This window comes from Chionomys nivalis, chromosome 11 (assembly GCF_950005125.1).
Source record: "Chionomys nivalis chromosome 11, mChiNiv1.1, whole genome shotgun sequence".
Taxonomy (NCBI): domain Eukaryota; kingdom Metazoa; phylum Chordata; class Mammalia; order Rodentia; family Cricetidae; genus Chionomys; species Chionomys nivalis.
Genome location: NC_080096.1, coordinates 34990527 through 35016936, shown reverse-complemented (window position 1 = coordinate 35016936; position 26410 = coordinate 34990527). Strand labels below are relative to the sequence as shown.

General features: G+C 39.6%; 1 protein-coding gene across 6 annotated transcripts; it reads right to left on the bottom strand.

The window, feature by feature from the left end:
• Positions 1-14758: 14758 nt before the first annotated feature.
• Positions 14759-24202, bottom strand: LOC130883494 (cytochrome P450 4A14). 6 transcript variants are annotated; one of them, XM_057784002.1, is made up of 13 exons: positions 24008-24202; positions 23356-23370; positions 22858-22984; positions 21913-21957; positions 21333-21460; positions 20366-20490; positions 19680-19834; positions 19177-19283; positions 18905-19095; positions 17481-17614; positions 16634-16698; positions 16437-16513; positions 14759-14927 (listed from the first exon to the last, which is right to left on the bottom strand). In XM_057784002.1, exons 1-13 carry the CDS (start codon positions 24200-24202, stop codon positions 14759-14761), a joined length of 1533 nt encoding a protein of 510 aa, XP_057639985.1. The 6 variants fall into 6 exon arrangements, with proteins under 6 accessions (XP_057639985.1, XP_057639986.1, XP_057639983.1 ...); XM_057784003.1 differs by lacking the exon at positions 23356-23370 and having other exon boundaries at positions 19680-19736; positions 20364-20490; positions 22858-22990; positions 23990-24202; XM_057784000.1 differs by lacking the exon at positions 23356-23370 and having other exon boundaries at positions 22858-22990; positions 23990-24202.
• Positions 24203-26410: the final 2208 nt, after the last annotated feature.

Genomic DNA, 26410 nt, shown 5'->3' with positions numbered 1-26410 from the left:
GGACATCTACCCATCTTCTGATAAATTCCTTAATTTCTTTCTTCAAAGACTTGAGTTTTTGTCAAGTCCTTCACTTTCTTGATTGACGTCATCCTCAAATATATTACATTATTTGTGCCTGTTGTGAAGAGTGTTGTTCTCATGATTTCTTTCTCAGCACATTTGTTATTTGTATATAGAAAGAGTACTGATTGTTGAGCAAATTTTTTGTCCGGCCACTTCACTGAAGGTGTTTATCAACTGTAGGAGTTTCCTGGTAGAATTTTTTGGGATCACCTATGTACACTCTCATATTATCAACAAATAGTAATACTTTGACTTCTTCCTTTTCAGTTTATATACCATTGGTCTCCCTTAGTTATTTTATTGCTGTATGTGGAGCTTCAAATATTATATTGAATAGAAATAGAGGGTGGACAGCCTTGTCTTCTTCCTGATTTTAGTGGAATTGCTTTGAGTTTCTCTCTATTTAATTTCATGTTGGCTATGGGCTTGTTGTAAAATGCCATTATTGTGTTTAAGTATGTCCCTTACATCCCTGGTCACTCTAAGAATTTTATCATGAAAGGGTGTTGGATTTTGTCAAAGCTTTTCCAGCATCTAATGAGATGATCATTTGGGTTTTTTTCCCTTCAGTTTTCTTATATGGTTAATTACATTAACTAATTTCATATGCTGAATCATCCCTGCATCTCTAAGATAAAGCCTACTTCACAATGGTGAATTACCTTTTTGATGTGTTCTTGGATTCTGTTTGTTCGTCTTTTGTTAAGTATTTAGCATCTATGTTTATGAGGGAAATTGTTTATAATTTCCTTTCTTTGTTGGATCTTTGTGTGGTTTGGGTATCAGTGTGACTGTGGCTTCATAAAATGAATTGGGTGATTTTCCTTCTGATTCTATTTTGGGATACACAATTAATATAAAAACTCAGAGATATAAATTGAGGTTCAATCTGAAGACCAGAAAAGCAAAGTAGCCAGCCACTAGCTCTTACCTCGACCTCATTCCGAAATGACAATCCTGGCTCCAGAAATCTTAGAATTAGATTGAGGCTGAGTGTTGACCTCCTGTTTTATAATCCTCTCTAGGGCTGGAATTAAAGACATGCCCCACTGGAATTGAAGGCATGCACTGCCTGGTTTCTATGGCAACTAGTGTGGCAACTAGAATTAAAGGTGTGTGTTACCACTGCCTGGTATGTAAGGCTGACAAGTGGCTCTGTTTTTTCTTTTTCTTTTTCTTTTCCCACCCTTTTTATAGATATTTATTGAGCTCTACATTTTTCTCTACTCCCCTCCCTTTCTCTCCCCTCTCCCCATCAACCCTCCCCCAATGTCCCCATGCTTCCAATTTACTCAGAAGAATCTTGTTTTTTCTACTTCCTATGTAGATTAGATCTATGTAAGTCTCTCTTAGTGTCTTCATTGTTGTCTAAATTCTCTGGGATTGTGTTTTGTTGGCTTTTTTTTTGCTTTATGTTTTAAAAACCAACTGTGAGTGAGTGAGTATATCTGATAATTGTTTTTCTGTGTCTGATTTACCACACTCAAAATAATGTTTTCTAGCTCCATCCATTTTCCTTCAAAATTCAAGATGTCGTATTTTTTTCTGCTATGTAGTACTCCACTGTCAAAATATACCACTTTTTCCTTATCCATTCTTCGGTCAAAGAACATTTAACTTGTTTCCAGGTTCTGGCTATGACAAATAATGATGCTATGAACATAGTTGAGCACATGCTGTTTTATTCTCTGACCTTCGGGAAAGCTTTATTTATTAAAATACAAGTGAAATGCCACTAAAATTTTTGGGATAATTTGACCAGTATTGGCATTAACTCTTCTTTAAAAGTCTTGTAGACTTCTGTGCTAATGCTGTCTCGTCCTAGGCTTCTTTTGATTGGAAGATACTTTTTAAATTTTATTTATTGTTTTTAATTGAGGTATACATTTCTCCACTTCCCCTCCTTCCCTCTCCCCTTACACCCTCCCCCATGCCTCCATGCTCCCAATTACTCAGAAGATCTTGTCTTTTTCTTCTTCATAGATAGGTCTATGTAAGTATCTTTTTTGTTGTCTAGGTTTTCTGGGGTTGAGGGATGTAGGCTGGTCAATTTTGGAGAAAGTTCTGTGAAGTGCTCAGAAGGTAAATTCTTTTGAGTATCTGTTAGGCCCATTTGGTTCAAAACATCTATTAGCTCTAGTATTTCTCTGTTTAGTTTTTATCTAGATGACCTGTTCATTGGTGAGTGTGGAGTATTGAAGTCTCCCACAATATCAGTGTGGGAAGGTCGCTATGTGATTTAATCATCAGCAATGTTTCTTTTACAAATGTGGGTGCCCTTGTGTTTGAGGCATAAATGTTAAGGACTGATATATTATCTTGCTGGGTTTTTCCTTCAATGAGTATGAAGTGTTCTTCTCTGTCTCTTTTGAATAATTTTGGCTTGAAGTCTATTTTGTTAGATATTGGAATTGCTACACCAGGCTGCTTTTTAGGTCCATTTGCTTGGAAAACCATTTTCCAACCCTTTACATAAGGTAATATCTATCCTTGATGTTGAGGTGTTTCTTGTATGCAGCAGAAGGATGAATCCTGTTTTCTCATCTATTCTGTTAGTCTGTGTCTTTTTTATTGGGGAATTGGGGTCATTGAAAATGAGAGATATCAGTGACAAATGACTGTTAATTTCTCTCTGTGTGTGAGTGTGTGTGTATGTGTGTGTTCCATTCTTTTGGTTTTGCTGATGTGAGATTATTTATTTCCTCTATTTTAATTGGTATAGTTAACCTCCTTGAGTTGCACTTTTTTTTTCTAGTATGTCACATAGGACTGTATTTGAAAATAGATATTGTTTGAATTTGATTTTTATCATGTATTATCTTGATTTTTCCATCTATGGTCATTAAAATATTTTCTGGATATTGTAGTCTGAGTTGGTATCTGTGATGTCTTAGCGTATGCAAGTCATCTGTTTAGGCCCTTCTTGTTTTTAGAGTCTCCACTGAGAAGTCAAGTGTAATTCTAATAGATCTTAATTTAAATGTTACTTGATCTTTTTCCTTTGCAGATTTTAATATTCTTAATATTCTTGCTTTGTTCTGTATGTTTAGTGTTTTTGTTATTATATGGCAAGGAATCTTTTTTTCTGATCCAATAATCTGATATTCTGTTAGGTTTTTGAAACTTTATAGACATCTCCTTCTTTAGTTTACTAAAAAATTTTCTTCTCTGATCTTGTTGAAAATATTTTCTGGAACTTTGAGTTGGGATTCTTCTCCTTCTTCTATTCCTCTTATTCTTAGGTTTGGTGTTTTTCATAGTTTACCAGATTTTCTGGATTTTTTTCATGTCAGGAATTTTTAAATATTTAACATTTTATTTCTTTCTCTCTCTTTTTAAACAATATTTCTATTTTGCATAATAATCCCAGTTCCCCCTGCCTCCTCTCCTCTTCCTTCCCCACCTTCACCCTACACCCCATCTACTCCTCCTAAAGGTTGAGGCCTCCATGGGGAGTCAACAAAGTCTGGCACACCACATTGAGACAGGACCAAGGCCCTCCCCTGTATCTAGGCTGAGCAAGGAATCCATCCTTAGTGAATAGGCTCCTAAGAGCCAGTTCACACACTAGGAATAGATCCTGGTCTCACAAACTGCCCAATTCACACAACTGAGACCTACATTTAGAGGGTCTAGTTTGGTTCTATGTAGGTCCCCTGCTGTCAGTCCAGAGTCAGTGAGTTCCCACTAGCTCAGGCCAGTTGTTTCTGTGGGTTTCTCCATAATGATCTGGATGAAAGTTCCATTTATCTCAACCATCCCATTCCTCAAGTTCTCCTTGCCAACCCCTTCTCTCCTCTTCCTTCCTTTCTATCCACCCCCTGCAATGCTCCAAATTTACTAAGGAGATCTTGTCTATTTTCCCTTCCCAAGGGGAATCCATGTAGATCTCTCTTAGGGTCCTCTTTATTATATATCTTTTCTGTGGTTATGGATTGTATACTGGTTATCTTTTGCTTTATGTCTAATATCCACACAGACCTTGGACACACCTTCCCATGCCTTCTGCTTTTTTCATGGGTTCTTTTCCCCAGCAGCAACTTTTGCCCAGGAGCCAAGCAGAGATTCAATGAGGTTCAAATGACAACCATGGAGAACCCAGTCACAACTGGTGGTAAGACATGAACTCCTCTTCCTTGGTTTGACACAATGGCATTCTTTCTTCTGTTTGTTTGTTCTGCTGTTTTGGGCTTGGCTACCTCAGGCCACTTCCTCCTGCCCTGTGTGTCTATCCCTTGCATCTTTTAGATCCCATGAAAACTATTGTCCTGATGGGGAATGGGCCAATTTTATCACAGAGCTGAGCTCAAAAAGAAGCAACCATGTAACTTGGCCAACATTTTAGCTAATATCATCAAGAAGGTGACGCCATTGAACTTGGCTAGTTAAATGGCTTGGCTCGTGATGTCATCTAGATGGCAGCAACCAAATAACTTGCCACCATCTTGACTAGTGATGTCATCAAGAAGGTGGCAACATTTGATTGGTCACTATCTTGGTTAGTGACATCATCAAAATGATGACACATAAGTGATTCCCTTCCAGTACCACTGAGCCTCCAGGTGATCATACATAGCTATAATTTCCATGCCACAGGCATTCAGTCACACCCCAGTCCTCTGCTCCCAAACTTTCCTTTTTGGTTTTCATTTCCTGGACTCCTAATGGGATTTTGGAAATGAGACCCAGATGGAGCTTCCACACAAGCTCTCTTGTACCAGATCACTGTGGTGGGTTGTTGGGGGAGATATCTTTGCACTGTTCCTCTAAAACTGCCAAAGTTAAACCTTGATTCAGAGGGCAATCCATGTTTAGCTGGCCAGAATAAACCATAGAGTATTTTTGACTGACCCAGAAAGAGGATAGACAGACATAGGAAGGAATAGGGAGGGGCCTAAAAGTTTGGTGATCTCTATAATCTGAGAAGGTGGAGAGACAGGTCAGCTGATCATTTCACCATATCATTTGGGTTTATACCCTAATATCTGACTCCTGCATTTTATTTATTAACAGAACAATGAGACTAGATCCTTTGTATTTTTACATATTGTTTTACAAAACATAGTTACTGTTTTTTCCTCTGAATTAGTTTATTTATTTACTGTCTTTTCCTCTGAATTCATTTATTTAGGAGATAGAACACAGTCATTCAAAATTGTGAAATACAATATGAACGCAGAGAATAAGGTCAGAAAATAAGAGGAATTGTTATATTCAATTTTCACAATAAATATTTTTCATGTTTTATTTATTTAATTAATTAATTTTAATCCCAACTGCAGTTTTCTCTCCCCCATCCTCCCATTCCCACCCCCACCTACAATATACATTTTTAAAGAAGCAAATGAAGACTTTTCAAAACTTCACTAGACACCAATTCACACACAATTAAGTTTTTCTATCTAAATTAACTGAAATTGAAGTCAAATGATTATAATTGTGTACCAATTACATGTAATTAAATAGAAATACATCTTAAGTATATTTAAATATATAGTATAATGTAAGAGGGGAAGCTATTCTACAATAATTCATTATCCTTCTGGCCTTGGTGTTCAACTAAAAGGCCATTGGGGAGCAGCAATATATATTACCCAGATTACCCATCTTTAATGATTTATTATGTGAATTGCATATTTTGATACAAAATTTGTTAATGTCAGAATGGTGGCTATTTTTGGTAAACTTCGAATTTTCTAACCTTACTGTTACCTAGAGGGAGACTTGCGAGAGTCTCCAGCCACGTACTGCCAACACTGACCAGCCACCAGGGGGAGCTGACACCTTTGAGATAGCTAGACCCAGGAGGTTGTATGTGAATTTGCAGCAGCCAAGAGCTGAGTCTTGGAAAAGCACAGATTTCAGTCAGGACCCAAATGATAAGGCGCTGGATAGACTGTTGCCAGAAGGGACAGCTGTGGTAGCTGAGATGTAAGGACTTAAATCCAAGTTACGTGTCAGGACCCAAATGATAAGGCGCTGGATAGACTGTTGCCAGAAGGGACAGCTGTGGTAGCTGAGATGTAAGGACTTAAATCCAAGTTACGTGTGGTAAATTGCAAAGAGGCTCTCCTAATTCATACAGTCTAACTGGTAGACCCCTTTAAATGGGAAATTCACCCCATGATCTATCACACTTGTTTCCTAGCTAGATTGAGAAATATGATTGGGGGTGGCTGACAGATTTATGAATTTGAAGTACCAGGGGATGGTAGAAATAACATTTAATAAAATTGTCATAGGCTAAACATACAAGGTAGGCAAGACACTTTCTAGCTTATATAAGCATTAGAAGTTACCTTAGGCTTCCCTGGCTTGTGGTCTTTATTTATTTTGAATGGAGGTCCTACACAAGCAGGCCAATGTAGAATCAATCAAGGTCAAAGAGTATCAAGGTTATGTTTGAGTCACATGGGTGTGACGACTCAACAAGCTCTCCTTCACCGTTGCTAAAGAGTGAAGAGGTGACACAGAGAGCTTGTCTCTAGGAAGAGCAACTATTCTGACAGCTTGCTTCTTTCCTCATGGCTATTTGCAAGGGAAGGAAAAATAAAGTAACTTGCAGGCGATGCTCTTGGGGTGGGAAGACAAAGGGTTCCATTATGTCCCCTTAGTCTTATGAGCTAGTAACAAAGCACCCTGAGATAGCATCCATTTGACCCAGACTTTAAAGAAGAAAACACTTAATGTATTTCTTTATTTGAGCCTGGTATAAAGTTAGGCTGAAGGATAAGAAAGTGACCTCTAGTAGGAGATATCAATCATTATCCTATAACTTGATCTTTTTTGTAGAAGTGTTAAGCTTTTCAGGTTACCTGGCTCCACTTATAAACACTGACTGTGGGTACCAGTCTTCCAAACAACTGGTCCTCACTGCCAAATGTAGACAAGGCGGATCTCATGTTAAACACTAGTAAAGACTTATACTTCTGTTAGTTTGATCCCTCTTGATCATGAGTAGCCACTGCCATGCATCATGACTTTACAAAGTTTAAAGCACATAACCCTTCAGAATCAAGCATTTATCCCTGATACCATTCTAAGGGAGGAAATGGTTTTGATCTCTGGTCAGTCCCCATTTCTGATGCATGGTCCAGCAGATAGGACATACCTGGGCAAATCCATGAAGGTTAGAAAGAGGACAGGTGTTCTGGGAGCAGCCTATTGCTACTGGACTCAACACAAACCTGTTCAGCATACACCACTGGGTTCCTTCTTTGTCCCTTCTTATCTTTCAGAAAGGATAACAATTTGACATGATCTTCTATATTATAGAGGAGCAAATGTGTCATTTGCAGATATATTGATGAACTGTCACATACTGTGTGAATTCATCAAGAAACTTGCTCTGGAGAGGTGAACTGGCTTTCCTACTTCAGATCTGTGTGTGCTTGTCTCCAAACATCCTCCAAAACCTGTGATAACTAGGTAAAAAGTCACCATTGCTGAAAACACTGTGTTCTTTGGCCCAAGATATGGAAAAAGAAGGCTGGGACTGAGCTGCAGACTCTCTCATTTCTGGCTGGTTTTCATGGTGTTGAATGAACTACAGAGGATTCTGGGAAAGAACTATCCCCACACTGACATCTGGTACTTTGGAAAGCAAATAGGCCCAGCTGGGAAGGCCACTGTTGTTGTTCTGCGCCTGTCAAGTTGTCTTTTAATATCTGTATCTACCCCCCCCACACACACACATAGGTTACTCCTGCTGTCAGATTCTATGCCAGGAACCCCTCACCCCTGCAATAGATGGTATAGTCTAAAGCTCCTAAGACTAAAAGTTGCTACAGCAGTGTGGCCTAATACTTAGTCATAGGTGAGCAAAAGAATGAAATATCTATATTCCACTCACGTAGGCTCAGAGAATATTGAGCAAAAAAAAATGGAAAGAATTTAAGAGCGAGAGGAAGGAGTATAGTATTGTATAGCTCTTTCTTCTGAATAGAAATACTCCTTTATAGCACAAGAAGTCAACACAACATAGAAGTCCCGGGAAGCTCCCTAAAACTTAAAAAGGTTCACAAGGGCCTTCTCCAAGACTATGCAAGCTGGAACAACTACAAGGGAGAAGAGACTGACCAACTGATCTGCCTAGAAGTTAAAATTCAAAGCTCCAAATTTTATTAACTATCACCCAGTTTGGGATGGGCTTTTTGGCGATTCAGATAACTTTGGGTCACCCTTGCTCACTAAGTCACCCCTTGTTATACTTCTGTAAGTAACCCCATAAACTTACTGCTTCGCTGAGCTGGGCTTGGCTGTAACCCTTTCTTTGTTTGTTGTCAGTGTCCTAACCAGTGTAAATAGACATTAGTTCAAGTTATCTTAGAAAACACAGATGACACTCACAAAGTCAAACAAACTGTTTAGCAAATAGCTCAGCTAAATCTTCAAAACACTCTCCTCCTTTGTTTTGTTGAAAATATATTTTTAATAAAATATATTATGATTATGGTTTCTATCCTTCTAAACCTCTAAGCGTCATCCCACTTCCCTTCCCAATTGAATCCATACCCCTTCTGTCTCTGATTAGAAAACAGACATCTGAAGAATAAAAATAAAATATGATAAAACAAAAACAAACTGAACTATGACAAAATAAACAGAAGAAAAAGAGTCAAATAAAAAGCATGAGAAACATATATAGATACAGAAACACACCTTCATACACATAGGAATCCCATAAAAACACAAACTAGTAGCCATAATGTCACAAAGGACCTATAAGGTGAAAAAAATTCTCTAACAAAATATTATGAGATGAAGAACCTCCAAAGATGCCACTGAGTTTTTCTGTTAGTCATCTACAGCTGAGCATGGGGTTTGCCTTGAGAATGATTTGTATCCCCAGTGAGACTCTGTGGGACTGTCATAGGATTTCTACTGCTATGAAGAGATATCGTGACCACAACCTTATAAAGGAGAACATTTAATTGAGGCTGGATTTCAGTTCAGAGGTTTAGTCTATTATCATCCTGGTGGGAAGCAAAGCAGCATGCAGGTAGACATTGTGCTGGAGAAGGAACTGAAAGTTCTACGCCTTTATTCACAAGCAACAGGAAGGAATCTGTATCCACACTGGGTGTAGCTTGAGCATATGAAACCTCAAAGCTCACTCCCACAGTTATATCCTTCTTCCAACAAGGACACACCTACTTCAATAAGGCCACACATCCTAATAGTGCCACTTTCTATGAGCTTATAGGAGCCAATTAAATTCAAACTACCACAGGGAAAAATATTTTTCATTTGCAAGTAGTTAGCAATTGCAGATAGCTTCTGGGTTATGGATGGGGCTTGTGTCCACTTCCCCACTCAGCAATGGACTCCATCTGGTGCAGATCCATGTAAGCCCTATATATATTGCCACAGTCTCTGTGAGTTCACATGTTCATCAGTCCTGCTGTGTTTAGAGTATCTTGGTTTTCTTAGTGTCCCCCTTCCCCTCTGGCTCTTATGATCTTTCTACTTCCTCTTCTTCATGGTTTCCTGAACTCTGAGGGGAGAGATTTGATGGAGACATTCACTTAGAACCAAGTGTTCCAAGGTCTAACTCGCTGCACATTGTCTAGCTAGGGATCTCTGTATTTGTTCCCATCAACGGCATGAAGAAGTTTCTCTGATGATGTCTGAGCAAGGCACTAATCTATGAGTATAGCAGAATGCCACTAGGAGTAGTTACATGTTCCTGTAACAGAAAAGTAGTCTTTTGTTTTCACTTGGGTTCTTGGCCTATCTGGCCTCAGTTTCTTGGCTACCTGAGCAGTGTTGGATATGGATTAATTTCATGGGCTGCACCTTAAATCTGAATCAGATATCGGTTGGTTACTATCAAAAGGTTTGTGCCACTATTGCACTAGCACATCTTGCAGAAAGGTCATCCTTGTAGATCGAGGAGCTTGTAACTAGATTGGTATTTACATTTCTCCTTTGGCAGAGTGAAGAGTATGTTATAGGACCATGGACACTAACTAGTCCATAGGAGTGAAGGCACTAGGTAGGCACCAGCTTTACTTTGTGTTCAATAAATTGTATAGGTGTTGTCTTCAGCAGTAGGGTCTTACTGTGTTTGTGGAGAGCAACCAATAGCCTTGGCAATAGCTTGGATTGTTTGGGGTTTCTCATGGAAAAACTTTGCCCAACAATTCAATTAGATGTAACCTATTCCTGGCACTGAAGCATCATTTGGTGATTAGTGATCTGGTTACCCCATTATTTGACAATTTTATTTAGATTGCCTCATACCTGAATATATTTTAGGAGGGTTCTACTTTATTCGGTTTCCATATGACCCCTCAAATGGCCTTTAGTTTTAGCTATTCCTTTTCTTATCCTCCCTCTGCATCCATCCTTGTTTGCTCCTCCATTTCCGTCTCCTTCCATCCATTCATAACTATCTATTCTATTTTCCTTTCCAAGGGAAAGTCATCCCTTCTTCCCCCCATTCCCATACTCTATACCTAACCTCCTTGGTTATATGGATTGTAGTTTGCTTATCAAAGACTTAACAGCTAACATCCACAGATAGTAATACTATATTTGTCTTTCTGGGCCTGAGTTACCTCATTCAGTATATTTTCTCATTCTATCCATTTACCTTCAAAGTTCATTATTTCATTTTTAATAAATGAATAATATTGTATTGCAAAAATCTAGGCTGTTTCCAGTTTCTGGCTATTTCTAGTTTCTGACAATTATGATTTTTTTTTATTCTTTTTTAATTAAAATTTCCACCTGCTCCCCGTTTCCCATTTCCCTCCCCTCCTCCCAAATATTGCCCCCTCCCCCCACTCCCCTCCCCCTATCCCCACTCCTCTTCTCCTCCCCCCACACCATTCCCCCTCCCTCTCGATACTGAAGAGCAGTCCAAATTCTCTGCCCTGCGGGAAGACGAAGGTCTTCTATCTACGTCCAGGAAGATGAGCGTCTAATCAGGCTAAGCTCCCACAAAGCCAGTTCATGTATTAGGATCAAAACCTAGTGCCATCTGACAATTATGATTAGAGCAGCAATGAACAAAGTTGTCTCTGTAATAGGATGAAGGGTCCTTGAGGTATATACCCAAGAGTATTATAGCTGGATCTTGAGGTAGATCAAGTCCCACCTTTCTGATTTGTATAGTGGCTATACAAGTTTGCACTCCCATTAGCATTAGATGAGTATTCTCCTTACTATGCATCCTCTCCATCATGAGCTGTCATTTGTTTTATTGCTCTTGGTCGTTCCTGGCACTGGTGTAAGATGAAATCTCAAAGTAGTTTTGATTTGCATTTCCTTGGTGACTAAGGATGTTGCACATTTATTTGTTTCTCGGCCATTTGCGTTTCCTCTTTTGAAAATTCTGTTTAGATCTTATATACCGTTATTTTTTAATTGGTTGCTTGTTTTCTTGATGTCTAGTTATTTTGGTTATATATTTCAGATATCAGTCCCCTATTAGATGTGTAATTCCTAATCTTTCCCCATTCTGTAGGCTGCTACTTTGTCCAAATGATGGTGTCCTTTGGTATACAGAAGCTTTTCAGTTTCATGGGGCCACATTTACTAATTGCTGATCTTAATGCCTGCTATTGGTACTCTGTTCAGAAAGTCTTTTCCTGTTCATGACTATTCTCCGTGTTCTCTTCTATCAGTGCATCTGGTCATTTGTCTATTTGTAATTGAGTTTTAAACAGAGGGATAAGTATGGATCTATTTACAATCTTCTAAATGTAGGGCATCCAGTTGGACCAGCATAATTTGTTGAAGATGCTGGGTTTGGTTTCCCAGTATGTATTTCTGGCTTATCAAAGTTCAGGTGTCAATAGGAATGTGGATTTATTTCTGTGTCTTCAATTTGATTCCATTGATCTATGTGTCTATTTTAATGCCAATACTACACTGCTTTTATTACTATATGTCTGCAGTACAATTTAAGGTTGGAGATGGTGATACCTTCAGCAATTCTTTTATTACTCAGATTTGTTTTGCTTGTATTATTCTGTCCTGTTTGTTTGTTTTTATTCTCTTTGTGTGTTTCCATATGAAGATGAGAATTTTTAGGGTCACTTATGTATATTAGCATATCATCTGCAAAAAAAGTACATTGACTTCTTTCTTTCCAATTTGTATCCCTTTGATCTCCTTCAGTTGTCTTATCGCTCTAGCTAAGATTTCAAGTACAATATTGAATTATTATGGAGAGAATGGACAGCCTTGTTTTGTTTTTAATGGGAATGCTTTGAGCATCTCTCCATTTAGGTTGATATTGGGTGTGAGCTTTCTGTAAATTGCCTTTATTATGTTGATGTATGTGCCTTGTATCTCTAGTCTCTCCAGGACTTTTATCACGAAGGGGTATTGGATTTTGATGAAGGTCTTCACTGCAGCTAGTGAAATAATAATGTGTTATTTTTTCCCCAGGATGTTTATATGGTAGGTTACATTTATTGAATTATATACATTGAACCATCCCTGCAACTGTCTGATGAAGCTAACTTGTTCATGGTGAATGATCTTTTTATGTGTTCTTGGATTTTTTTTGCAAGTATTTTACTGAGAATTTTTATGTATATGTTTATAAGAGAAATTGTCTCATATAAATTGTTTTTCAGAGTAGTTGTGGCCTTTTAAAAGTGACTTGGGCAGTGTCCCTTATGTTTCTATTTATGGTATAATTTGAGAAGTATTGACCTTACTCTTCTCTGAAAGTCTGGTAGAACTCTGTGTTAAAAATAATCTGGCTCTGGGCTTTTTGTTGTTGTTGTTAGGAGACTTTTTATTATTGTTCCTAAGTCTAGTTAAATTACTTATCTGTTCTTGAATTAACTTTTGTAGGTAGTATATATATATCAAGAAAATTATCCATTTCTTTTAGATGTTCCAGTTTTTATAGAGTACAGGTTTTTAGAGTATTTTCTTATGTGTTTCTAGATTTTCTCAGTATCTGTAGTTATGTCCTCCTTTTCATCTGTAATTTTGTTAATTGAATCTTCGCCCTCCACCTTTTAGTTAATTTGGCTATTGATTTTATTGAAGGACCAGCTCTTTGTTGTTATTGTTTGTTTGATTCAATTTTATTGGCTTCAGTCCTGAGTTGTATTATTTCCTGCCATCTACTCCTTTTAGATTTTTTTTTCTTTTTGTTATACAGCTTTCATGTATACTGTTAAGTTACTAATACGAGATCTCTGCAATATTAGGCACACAGTGGTATGAATTTACCTCTTACAACTATCTTCATTATGTTCCATGGGTTAGAATATGTTGTTTTCATTTTCATTCAATTATAGAAGGTTTTTATATTCCTTCTTGATTTCTGTCTTGGCCCACTTTTCATTCACTAATCATCATTCAGTTTCCATGAGTTTTTAGTTTTTTTGTTGTTGATATTCGGCTTTAATCCATGGCGATCAGATAAGATGTTTCCAGTTTTGTTGTATCTGATGAGACTCTTCCAAGTACGTGACCAGTTTTGGAGAATGTTCCATGAGGTGCTGAGAAAAGGGTAGATTCTTTTGTGTTTGGATAAAACGCCCTGAAAATATCTGTTAGCTCTGTTTGGCTTATGATATCAGTTAGCTCCAGAACGTTAGTTTAACTTTTGTTGGGATGACTTGTCTACTGGTGAGAGTGTGGTAATGAAGTCAATGTGTGAGAGTCAGTATGTAGTAGTCATACTGTAGAGTCTTCTGTAGTAGTGTTTTATGAACTTGAGTACTTTTGTGTGCAGTGCATAGACGATAAACACTTTTCTTTATAGTTGGTGCTGTTATCACCAAAGAATCCAGGTCCAGATCGTGTGAATTTAGCAGGAATTCTCCAAATCTCCTTACTGAATAGCTAGAGTACTCTAAGCAAATAAGATCAGCTTAAAATCAGAAAATTCCGTAGCTTCACCAAATCATCACTCTGATTTATAGACAGCCAACTCAAAGGGTCAAAAAGCAAATAAAACCCCTCAAGAGCTGAGAATTCTACCACACTCTAACAGTAGGGACCAGAAGTAACAAGATTCCCTGATGGCTGGCTTGCCAAAGCCCCTGTGGGACACTTAGGTTCATGCTTGCATCTGAAACAAAAATAGGAAACAGAAGTAGATGAAGTAAAATGGATTTATTTTCAGCTTGGGTCAAAGGAGGAAAAACTATTCATTTCTCTGTAACAGTATTATTATTTCATAAGAAAATTGGAACAAATGTGCTAAATCTGCACACATTAACTTCAACATGAGACAAGTAGAAAGAATATGGAGAGCCTCTGCTTGTGAATCAAGTTCCCCTTCTGGGTGATGCAGACTTTGAATGTTAATTTTCTCCCAGCATGTGATTCCTAAGGACATTTTAATTCATGGTGTTCACTGTCTCAAGAGTCTGAGAGCCAAAGGGAGAGGCACAAGTGTCTCCATTTAAAATGTTTCTTCTTTCAGGGTGAAGGTTATAAAGGGTAAACTGAGGACAGGCAGGTGTTTAGGGGTTATGTGGCCAGTCAGAGACACAACCATGTGGCAGACAGGCACACACACAACTGGGGAAGAGTCTAGGGAGAGTTGAGAAAGAGCAGGAAGATGGAATGACAGGAGACATCACAGACAGCAGAGGGACAAGTGTCAGAAAGAAAGCAGAAGTACAGATAAGCCCGGGACAAAAGCAGGTGACAAGTAGAAAGGCCTGAAGGCAGCAGATCCCTAGAGTTGTCCTTTTCTCCTCCAGAATTATCTTAGCTTCTTGAGACGCAGGTAGATCCCATCCTTGGACTTCAACACAAGTCTTAACATGGGGACCGGGATCCTGGTGGGATCTGGCAGCAGCTCAAAGCGGAGTAGGGTCAGGGCCACGGCCACCTTCATTTCATTCATAGCAAACTGTTTCCCAATGCAGTTCCTGAACCAAGCAGAGACATAAAGTAAAATGCATCCTCAGACATGTTGGGCATTAGGTCCCCTTCATGGTACCAGCCTAATCATTTTCCATATGGGTCACAAACCTAAATCGTTCCCTTGCTTTAAGTTCACACAACCACCTGAATCCCTTGTCTTCATGCATAGATTTCTGATCTATGACAAATTTTCACTCCTCTATGGCTACATCTAACCCTAGACCTATTCTTGGCTGTGTGAAATGTCATTTGAACAGTACCAGAATTGTGGGGAATTGAGTCCAAGCACATGAATTATTTAATGACGTAGTCATTAGGTTATCCAATTCTCTCCACAAAGTTTTTGGATCTCCACTATGAACACTCCTCTTAGGTATAAGATGAGAATGGATAAGTCACCATACTGGGGATTATCATCTATGCATAAAAACTGAATTGATCCTACAATGGGAGTCAAATATCAGTGGTAGATATTTCAGGTGAATGCATCTGATTTAGAATCTTTAAGTTTTCTCCATCTTCCTCCCACTCGGTTGTCGGGCTCCGACCCCTCATCCCTCTCAGACTGCCATCATTTGCAGCCATCTGATCAGACCCCAGAACATCCCTTATTTACATTTTTGCTGACTTTGTTGTCCACACACTTCTTCCTTTGCACTCCATTAGGTAGAACAGCATCCAGATGACCCAGCCATAACCACACTTAATACTAGATTGTTGAGTTTCTAGCCTCACTTCCTATTTCAGATCACACTGCTGAAGTTGCCAGAGATGCTCCTCATTACCCTCACTATCACATCCAAAGGACAAGCTAAGAGCTAACTAGCTCTGAATCTCCTGTGGCTGATGTCCCTTCCCACATGCATGACTTTGCAAATTGGGAAATACAAGTTGCAAACATTTGTCTATGCGTTAAAATTTTTTGTGAGGGTAGAGGCCAAAAATGTGAGATAATAGTCACTGGTGTCCATCCTACAATGAGCTGTGAACTCTTATATATATATTACTTTAACAGAAATGCCCATAAAATTTCTAGAATTTTATATGCACATATATATATCACCTTTAACACTTAATATATATTTATTAAATATATGTTTATAGGTACATATATTTTAGAAATTCATAGAAGCATCCAACTGTTGAATTAATAAGAAAACCTACTAGGAATTTGGGGAAAGAAAAATTCTCCCTTTAATGTCATTGGAAACTAAAATTCTTGCTTTAACTTGCATAAGGAATACAATTCAGAAATATGAAGTTCAGCATTTGTAAAAATATCAGAATATACTAATTTTTCTTACAAATATTTCAGAGACCACCAGGCAGTGGGTTAAAACCCTCTGTGCTATACTGAATTGCCATCTTTCTTTTTGGCACACATATACCTGACACTATCTGTCCACACATACCAATAATACACAAAAGTAGACCAAATGAAACATAAGCGATCAGAAATAGAAAATATTAATATGTGACAGGGACTCCCTATCTTCCCACCCCCTTCCCATCACCTTGCTCCTCCTGAGAAGGGCAGGAAAGCATAGCTGTGCCTAGAAGAATCTGGTGCAAATCTAGAGGGGTCAAACACCTGCAGAGAGAGCACAGGAACCAGGACAAACCGAAGTCAAGCCCATTTCCAATGCAAAAGGAGACAGAATGTCTGAAGTTAATAGTGAGTGGCTCTTCTCTCTTCTCAGGGCCTTCATACCTTAGGGTTTGGCCAAAAGCGTGGGTTATGGTGAAGGCCATAAATGCTGATGGTGACTGTGATACCTGTGAGGGGAAGGCATAAAGTGAAATTAAGCCAAAGAAATAGGGCTCTAGACTCCCATCCAACAAGAGACTGGCATGTGCTTAAGGAGTCATCACTTAGATCCTTTGGGCAATAGGGAGCTTAGCAAAGTGTGTGTTAGAGAACCATGAATCTGGTGATGATAGACAGTAGTAAAGTATGGGAGCATCTGCTTCTAATAAGTGAAGTGTCAACACACACTCATCAAATGCCTTACATGTACGATCAAAGAACATACATAGGCTCACAGAACACTCACAGGTCCCTCCCCGCTGTTCCTAAGGTGCTGTTTTATGCCCATTTTTCATATGAGGTACTAAATTGTCCTTGAGGCCAATTATCTTTTCTTATGTTTTCACTGCTAGGATGTGGCAGAGGTGGTATCATACCCAATGATACATGTTTCCTATGGAGATAAGGAGCCCCAAACATATTCCTGGCTCCTCTCTTTCATCAACTCAAAATATCCCAAGACACTGGGAAGCATTGCACCAACATGCAGGATTCCATTATCTTTCTCATTTGCTTTTACTCATGAATAAAACCGTATCTCCACAAGACTTGTGTCTTTCTTTTTCAACCCTGAATATCTCAAGTGACTGCAATTTCAAAGCTGAGAATGACATTTAACTAAGGGGTAGCATTACTTCCAGAAGACTTCCTCAGTCTCAATTTTATGACCTAAGCTCAACTTCAAAATAAGGATCCAATTTATTGGGACAACAGAGCACATATGAGGACTGAGGAAACTGGTTCTGGTTACCTTTGGGTAAGGAGCGTCCATCAGGAAAGGTAACAGGTGTGTTGAGCTCTCGACTCACACCTGGTACAGGTGGGTAGAGCCTCATGGCCTCCTTGATGCACATGGTGGTGTAGGGCATCTGGTCCAGGTGCTCCCTGAAAAAAGGCCACCCTGAAAAGTCACACAGGACTGGGGTACTAGAAAAAAATCATCCTGAGCAAGGCAACCCAGTCCCAGAAAGACACACATGGTATGTACTCAGCTAAGTGGATATTAGCTGTTAAGTAAAGGATAACCACACTACAATTCACAGACCTAGAGAAGTTAGATAAAGAGGAGAGGTCTAGAGTGGAATATGGATCTCCCTGGGAAGGGGAAATAGAATAAATTTTGTGGGTGGATCCGGGACAGGTGGGCATGGGAACAGGAAGGATCAGGTGGGGAGGAAAGGGCAGAGGAGAGATATAGGGTTTGAATCAGTCATCTTCTGTGGCCAGGCAAGGCTCCTAGTGGTGGGACTGGGATACCAATACAACCACAAAACCTATGACCCACAAAGTGTCTTGCCATCAAGATATACTGGAACAACAGTGGCCCAGAGTTTGTGGGGGTGGCCAACAAATGGTTGGTCTAACTTGAAGCCAACATCTCTATAGAGAGCTCATGCCCAACACTGTCTAGTCAATCAGAATCAGGAAGCTAGATGGCTCAGAGTCCTAGGATAGAACCAAAGATTACTGAACAAAAAACGTCAATGAAATTATTCCTAATGATATTCGTCAATTGTTGTGAATCAGTGTCTTGCCCAATAATCACGAGAGTGGCTTCTTTTAGAAGCTGATGGAAACAGAAACAAAGAAACACAGTCAAATATTAGGTGGAACCCTGAAGAAGAGGGGAAGAAAGGATTACAGGCATTAAATAGGTTGAGGACAACCACAAGAATACAGTCCATAGAATCTACTAATCAAGGCTCATAAGGGTTCACAGAGACTGAAGCAGCAACCACAGAGCCTGCATGGGTCTGAACTAGACCCCTATGCATACATGATGTGCTTCTTTAGCTTAGGGATTTTGTTGGATGCCTAACAGGGAAAGTAGGATTATCTCTGACTCTTTTGCCTACTCTTGAGGCCCTTTTCCTCCTACGGGTTTGTTTGATCCAGCCTTGAAATGAGGGTTTAAGCCTAGTCTTATTGTATCTTGTTATGCAGTGTTTGCTTGACATCACTTGGAGGCCTGCTCTTTTCTGAAAACAAATGGAGAATTAGTGGGTCTAGGGGAGTGGGAAAGTGGAGAGGTGGGAAAGGGACAGGAAGCAGAGAAGGAGGAGAGGCTGTGTCAGGGTGTGTTATGTGAAAGAAGAAGAAAGAAAAAGAAAACAATTTAGAAAAGATCTCTCTTATAAGCAGGCAGGGTTCTCCTTCATCTTGAGTTTCTCTCACCAGGTGACAGAAGTTCCATCACCCAGGACACTTTGCACCTCCTCCCTGCATCTCTGTTGGTGCTCAGGGTGTGTGGCCAAAGCATAGAAGATCCAGGAGAGTCCACTGGCTGTGGTGTCATGGCCCTCGAACATGAATGTGTCCACCTCTGCACGCAGGTCCTCATCAGACAAGCTTTTCCCATCCTCCATCTGTGTAAAGGCACTGGTAAGAGCAACGTTTGTATCTAATCTGTGTTTCCAGACCAAACCTCATCCCTGAACTCCACTCACTTTGGAAAGCAAGAGGATGTCCAAGAAATCCAAGTGCCTCTTCTTCTTGAGTTTCTCCAGCTCTTCCTTGTTCTGAAGCTGAGCTTTCCTCATCTTGATCACTCCATCTACCCCATGAGAGCATTTGTCAGAGAGATCTCAGAGCTTTTGTAATTCACAGGATCCCTGAGCCCAATCTGCATGTTCCAGGGAGCCCAGGATGCATGTGCATGTGGGAGTTTGGTCATGAGTGGAGGCTGCACAGTCTCATATCGTTCAAGACTCCAATCAATATCATGGGCCACAGAGCCAAGTCAAATGCTGTTGGATGGATCTCCTGCAGTGTCACCAATGCAATGTAATGAAACTGGGAATTCTTGTAATTCTAGCTCCCAGAAGTTATATCTCAGTAGTGACTAACATCAGTCCTACAGAGGCTTCTGGTAAACTCACTGTGTCTGAGATGTATAATCATATCTTTGCAGTGAGCCTGATAAAGGAAGAAAGGGGTGGAAAGGCAGAACCTGTGTGCTCATGCGCAAGCTGGCAAGCATGGTAGAACAAACGGCCATCAGAGGACATTTTGTAGATGGTGTTATTCCAAAAAAAGACACTCCTTATTCGATGGAAAATCAGGTTGTTCAGATCCTCAACAGCCTTAGTGTAGGACCTGGAGTTTCTGAGCATAAGAGATACAATATACTGGTTATGGGATTGTCTGACCCAAGAATAAAGTAGGCTCTACAGTCATCCTTTCAACTGTGGACACACAACACCAAAGCCCACATCACTTGTGTCTTATAGGTATTTGAATCCTTGAGCATTTAGAGAATGAGCTTCTACACTTGCTAGGGTTCTACTGTGTCTTGTTGGGGCTGGCTTGATATTTTTTTTTAAAGATTTCTTTATTATGTATACAACATTCCTTCCTTGTATGCTTGCATGCCAGAAGAGAGCGCCAGATCTCATTGTAGATGGCTGTGAGCCACCATGTGGTTGCTGGGAATTGAACTCAGGACCTCTGGAAGAACAGTCAGTGCTCTTAACCTCTGAGCCATCTCTCCAGCCCCTGGCTTGATATTAGAGCTTGGTCTAGGCCTGGGTGAGAACCTTGCTTTCTATAGAGGCAACTGTCTTCATTACCACGTACCTCTTACTAAGCCCTAACAGATTGGTAAGACCAAAGACTACAAATGAAGGTTTCACTCACTCATCCAACTGGACACTGCCCTGGTAACTGAAAGCACACTTCATAACAGTGTCCAGTGTCATCATGGAGATGTAGTGAAAGACGTCCAGAGAGTGGTCCTGTCCGTCAAGCTTCTCCCATTTTTCCTGTGGTGACAATGAAACAAGTGTTTTCTTCAGAAGACCTGTGTTCAGGCTAAGATTTTTCAATTTTTCTACAGATAATCAGTCTGGAGTACCTCACCATCAAGAGCATAAGTCTGTAGCAAATTAAAGGCGTGAAGCGAATGTTTGCAGTCTGATGCCTACTTCTTCCAAACTTTTTAAGAAAACAACATGCTCTTTCTTGGGGTCCAGTTATTGTTTGTTTGTTTTTAAAACAAATATAATCTTTCACTTTACTAAAAGGCTCCTTCTGTTTCTGAGAGTGAATTAGACTTGAATAATTAGTGCAAACACTAATCTAGGCATAAATCTGTGGAGGGAAAGAAGCTGTGTGCCTAAATGAACATGACTCGTGATCGGTTTTAATTCTGTTTCACTTATCAAAAGTTTGCTACACATGGTGAGAACAGAAATCAGGCATAATAAAGGTGATGGTATGTCAGAGATGAATGTGAGAGTGTGGACCTTGTGTTTACTTTGTTTGTAGCTCACTCAAGATTATGCAGAAGCCCTTGGTCCATGACATTCTTGTCCTATAACATCTTGAAGCCACCACTGTCTGATCCAACCAAAGATGAAGAGTCTCTGTTGCACGGTGTTTTATCCTCTGTGGTAAATTCTTGGTCATGTTCTTACTACAGTCCTCTCTCAAGAGTGTTATCCACTCTGATAAATATTAGCTCTCCAATTTATACATTTGTAGAACACTTACTTTATTGCATGAATTATTATTCTATGTACTGTCTGAAATTTTTTTGGAGTGCGGTCATAATGAGTGTGCTATGCGTGGGTGTAAAGAAATGAGAAAGAACAGAACAACTCACTAGCATTGTATTGACAGAGTCCGCCATGATTCTGATGTAGGGTTTGAGGATATCATAATGGAAGGCTGGAGTCAACATTCTCCGGTGCAGGAACCACTTCTTCCCATTCAACAGAAGCAAACCATAGCCTGGGCCAGAGACTGGTATGTGAATGTGTCCAGTAGAAGTGGAATCAAGGGTACCCCTGGGATCATTTGGTCAGATTCATTGGGATGGAATAAGGAAAGGAAAATCCAGTAATGGTGGGATTTCTTAGCCAAAAACAGGGAAAGTGAGACTCTAAGTTTGTCTAAGAAATCTTCTGTGACTTAGAAAAAGTGAGATAAAGGATGAAATGGGTTGGTATCAGATGAAGACACATATATAAATGTCTGGCCATGAATGTCTGAAGATAAGATATGGCAGAAACTGGATATCATTAAAACTTACACCAGCAGGAGGAAGGACTAAGGACTGACTAGAAGAAGAGAAATAAAGCCTTATTCAGGGATGGATCATGATATTTGAGGCCAGGCAGCTATTGTTCTCCATTCACCAAAGAGCAGTCAGGAAAACATATTCTTTATTTTAATATACTTACCAATCCAGGGTTTAAGGAATTGGTAAATACCGGAAGCCTTTGGATCTGAAAATAACATAGATATTGCAGACCACATAAACAAGATAATGTTCAAACTGCAAGTTTTTATGAATTCTTCAGTTTTTCAGAATTTTAAACTTATTTTGTAAATGTGTGTATGTGTGTGTTTGTGCGTGTGCATGCGTGTGTGCGTGCATGTGTGTGTGTACTTGCTACAGTGTCATCCTGGTGTTCAGAAGACAACTGTGGAGTTGGTTCCTTCTTCTCACTTTCAGTGTGGGTTTCAGCGCTCAAACTCAGATCATCAGGCTTCAGCAGCAAACCCCTTGACCAGCTGAGCCATTTTAGCAACCATGCTATTAGTTCTTGGTGAATTTCTGCTGGCAGTTTTTCCTTATCACATCTCACTGCTTCCCATTCCTTTCTATCTTTGCCAGTTATGTGGGTTTAGGAAGACAGACTTCATTGCACCAGCAGCTGAATTTCTCTGTCACTATGATGTTTTAAAACAAAACCAAACACCTCTCAAAGCCAAACAAAAGCAAAAAGACTTGTGCTTTTTCTATAATTGGCTGTGGCTTAGTAATCCTTTGGTCCCAGAGAAGTAAGCAATTAGAGATTTTGAATCCGGGTCTCTAGATATAAAATTTGTTCTTCACCTACAGGGAAACTTGTAAAACACATTGATCAATCTGTTTTAAAAGAAAAAAGTAAGAAAAAAGAAATTAAGCCTTGTGCATCTATTTTAAGTGTTGAGAACTATATAAGTATTGTTAGTCGTTTGTTGGTCTCTGGACAGGGAGAACGGTAGCAGATACTAGTCAGATATCGATGGCAGAATGACACTCTTTTCTAAAATGCCACAGACTTGGGGTATGAACGTTTGGAGTATGAACATTGGGTGATAGATGTGCTGCAGCTGCAAGAAAGCTATGGAACTCTTACCTGATCGCCCCAGAATCACCTTCACATAGTCAGGGTCATAGAGCAAGACTCGTACACGACTCCCCGAGAGCCACTGTAAGCAGGCACTTGGGAATTTCTCTACCCAGGAAAGAATCTGCTGGCGCTCCTTATCCTTTTGGAGCAGATACCAGGAAAAAGACAAATTAATGAAATTATTCTTTTACATCTAGTATTTTGTTTGATAGGGGAGAGGCAGGACTATCGCAGGGACATAGCTTCTGAAATGTTCAAAAAAAACCAGACAGAATTTTGGGTCAGTTTGACAATCTGTCTTTTCTTTCATCCAGACATTTGCTGTGTCCAAGTATTTCCCTGGCCAGATCTTGAAGTCTTGTTAGATGGAGCTGATGATCCATAAAGAAGTTATGCAGCTATTGTTCCATAAAGAAGTTATGGGGATAAAAGCCTCAGCATCCTGTAGGAGCTCTAAATTTATCTATTCTTAAATGTGACCAGTGTGTGATCTTCACTGAGGACCTCTTCATGCTGCCCCTTACCAAACTGCACTCTACTGAGGGCTAGCAGAAGCCAGCCATCCTTACTGCTTATGCACACTTGAGGGTGGAGGAGACTAGTGAATCCAGCCAGATTCAGGGACTTTTTGAAGCCTTTGAGTTGCTTGCTTCTGGAACTTAAGGACTTCCACTACAGGCTGGAAGTTTCACCTCCCCACAGAACTTCCAGTAACTTCGGGGCTTCCTTTCTGAATGGGATGTTTTACCTCTCTTTAGAACATCCTGTGCTGTAATCACAAGTTTCCCTCCAAAAAGGACAGTTTTAATCTCGGAGGAAACTGATACATAACATGGCCCCCAAATCGTCATGTCTAGAAGCTCTCTCAGTCTTAACAAACCTAGATAGTTGTTCTGTGTACCCAACATCACTCACCCACTCCATAAGGACAGGCTCTTTTCCCATGCCCTTGTACATCCTGAGTCTATTGACAACACGCATATTCTTAAAAGGTATGTGCTCCTCATGGTTAAGGCAAGCTCACTCTTAGAAGTACAATGAATATTCTTCATTCAGAAACCACATGCGCATCACACAGCAAACTGCCCCATGGCCTGAAACTAAACTATCAGAGCACCAGCTTTTCATATCCTTCCACTCTCTCCCTTCTTCCTACCTTCTGGTGGTGCCCCCAAAGCCAATGGGAAGGAGTGGATGGGAACTTCTGGAGTGTCTTGAGCAGCCACTGCCTTCTTAAGTAGAACTGGACTGCCTTGAAAAGCACCAGAAATAGGCTGAGCAGGAAGACTACTTGGAAGAACCCAGAAACACCATCCAAGCTTCTGCTGGGGCTAAATATAGAGAAACCCATGGTTAGAGGCTTCTGGATCATTAGCATCACTGAACCTTTGGAACATCCACATTTAAGTAACGAGAAAGTTGATCCGCCTACTTTTGGGAGGGATGATGGAGAAGACAGACAGGTGTTGACCTCAGGTTCCAAAGTTTATTAATATGAGACAACGTTGGGAAACAGTGAAAACAGAGCCTTAGCAACTGACCTTGGTCATTGCTGTATAAGTACGCACTTTCCTGTCTCTCTACTGCTCACAAATATTTATTGAGCACCTAATATATATTATTAACATCCTAGTTGATGAGATAGAGTTATGGAGTAGATATAATTAGCCTTGATATTCAGAGATTCATATTCTATCTTACCAAACAAGGTTAGCTGCTTGTACAAGATGAAAATGATGACAAGGAGTAAATCGGTGTATTCAGACAAATATAGTTTCAGAGAGTTTCTACACATAGAGATCCTGGCAGCTGGACCTCAAATCAGCCGTTTCTTACATTTCACTTAGGGCTTGTCTCAACCCTTCTCCAGTTATGATCTGGGATGAATGTGTCAATGGGTGGAACATTGCAACTGTATTTAGGAGGGCTCAACCCCAGGTTAGCCTTGCCACACATGTAGCCTGCTACAGTCTTTCTGTGCCTCAGTATCTTGACTGGGTAGGATAATAATACCTTCCCCAAATACTTAAAATGCTCGTTGCCATCTCTGTGAGTTTGAGGCCAGCCTGGTCTAGAAGAGCTAGTTCCAGGACAGGAACCAAAAGCCACGGAGAAACCCTGTCTCGAAAAATTCAAAAACAAACAAACAAACAAACAAAATGCTCATTGCCATCACCTATGTCAAGACATATTTCTTGATCTCAGTTTGCATTAATTATAATAAAGAAACAAGTCAAATGATACTTGTTATGATTAGCCTTAAAAAATTAAATACCCACCCAGGATTAATAAAGCAAAATTATAAAAATGAGATCTTGAAGAATTAGTAACCCATCAATTGAACAGTGCTGGGATGGTTTCCAAAAAATTTATGGATATTATACTTAACAGAGTAGGGATGATTTTATTGTGAGCCTAGCTGCTAACGTGAAGTTGGATGGGGAGGATCTAGGATGAGTTGATGAAGGGGAATAATATAATCAAAATATGTTGTTCTGAAATATTAAATAAAAATAAATTTTAAAATGGCAAAAAAATTAAAAAAAGAAAATAGAAAGAAAAGAAGGATAGAAATGATCACTTCTTTGGGGTCATCAACTTCACTTTATCATGATTATCTTCTGTAAACGAACTCAAATTTTACAGAATTCATTGTCATACACGAAATCTATTTCAACAGAGTTTTAGGAATTTAGCTTAATTTACTCTTTCTGGAATATGTGTTTGCCCTAACCTGGTTTGTCATCTATCCAAATGTTTTCTTGAACACACTCCTACTTTGTCTTACCCTGTACCATGACATGTACTACATAACCCATATATATATTCTTCCTTTCTAAAACCCTGAGCTCCTGTCAAAACCAAAGACAGAGGGAACATGCAACTATGAACATTTCATTTGTCTGAACTTTTACCCACCTTGTGGTCATTTTACAACTTCAAATATTTGTTGAATGAGTGACTGATTGAAAGGTCAAGGTATTGTGTAAGCATTTAGCAAGTCATTATGACCCCGTCCCACTGAGTGGGTCTTCTTGTACCTTTACTCCTTTCCTACTTGGATCATTGCCCACCATGCATTTGAAGACTGGGAGACTGTGATGGAAAGAGCTTTGGCATCCAAGACTACTGCTGAATTTTAGTTTTTGACTGCTTCCTTTTCTAAATCAGAGTTCTTTATAGTTTGGCTCACATTGTCTCACCCTGTCTGTTGTGTGCTATGAGGAAGGGAGAGATAACAATTATAGGTTTCAAAGACTTTAATAAATCACACATAAGTGGGCTCACTGATTGACAGTGCTGCAGGACAAGGACTCAGGAGTCTTGCTTTTCCTGGCAGCTCTGACAGGGGCTGAAGGGGGATTTATAAGCATAAACATATAAACTCAACTGTTCCAAGTTAGAGGGACAATTTTAACAATCAAGAGTCGAAGACTAGGGACTATCCCTATGCATTCCATCATTGTCAACTGACACAAATGTAACGTTTTCAGTCCACCCAGTCAGATCCATTTTTTCTTTGCTGTTAGGAACAGCCATGATACTTTAGGGAATTAAG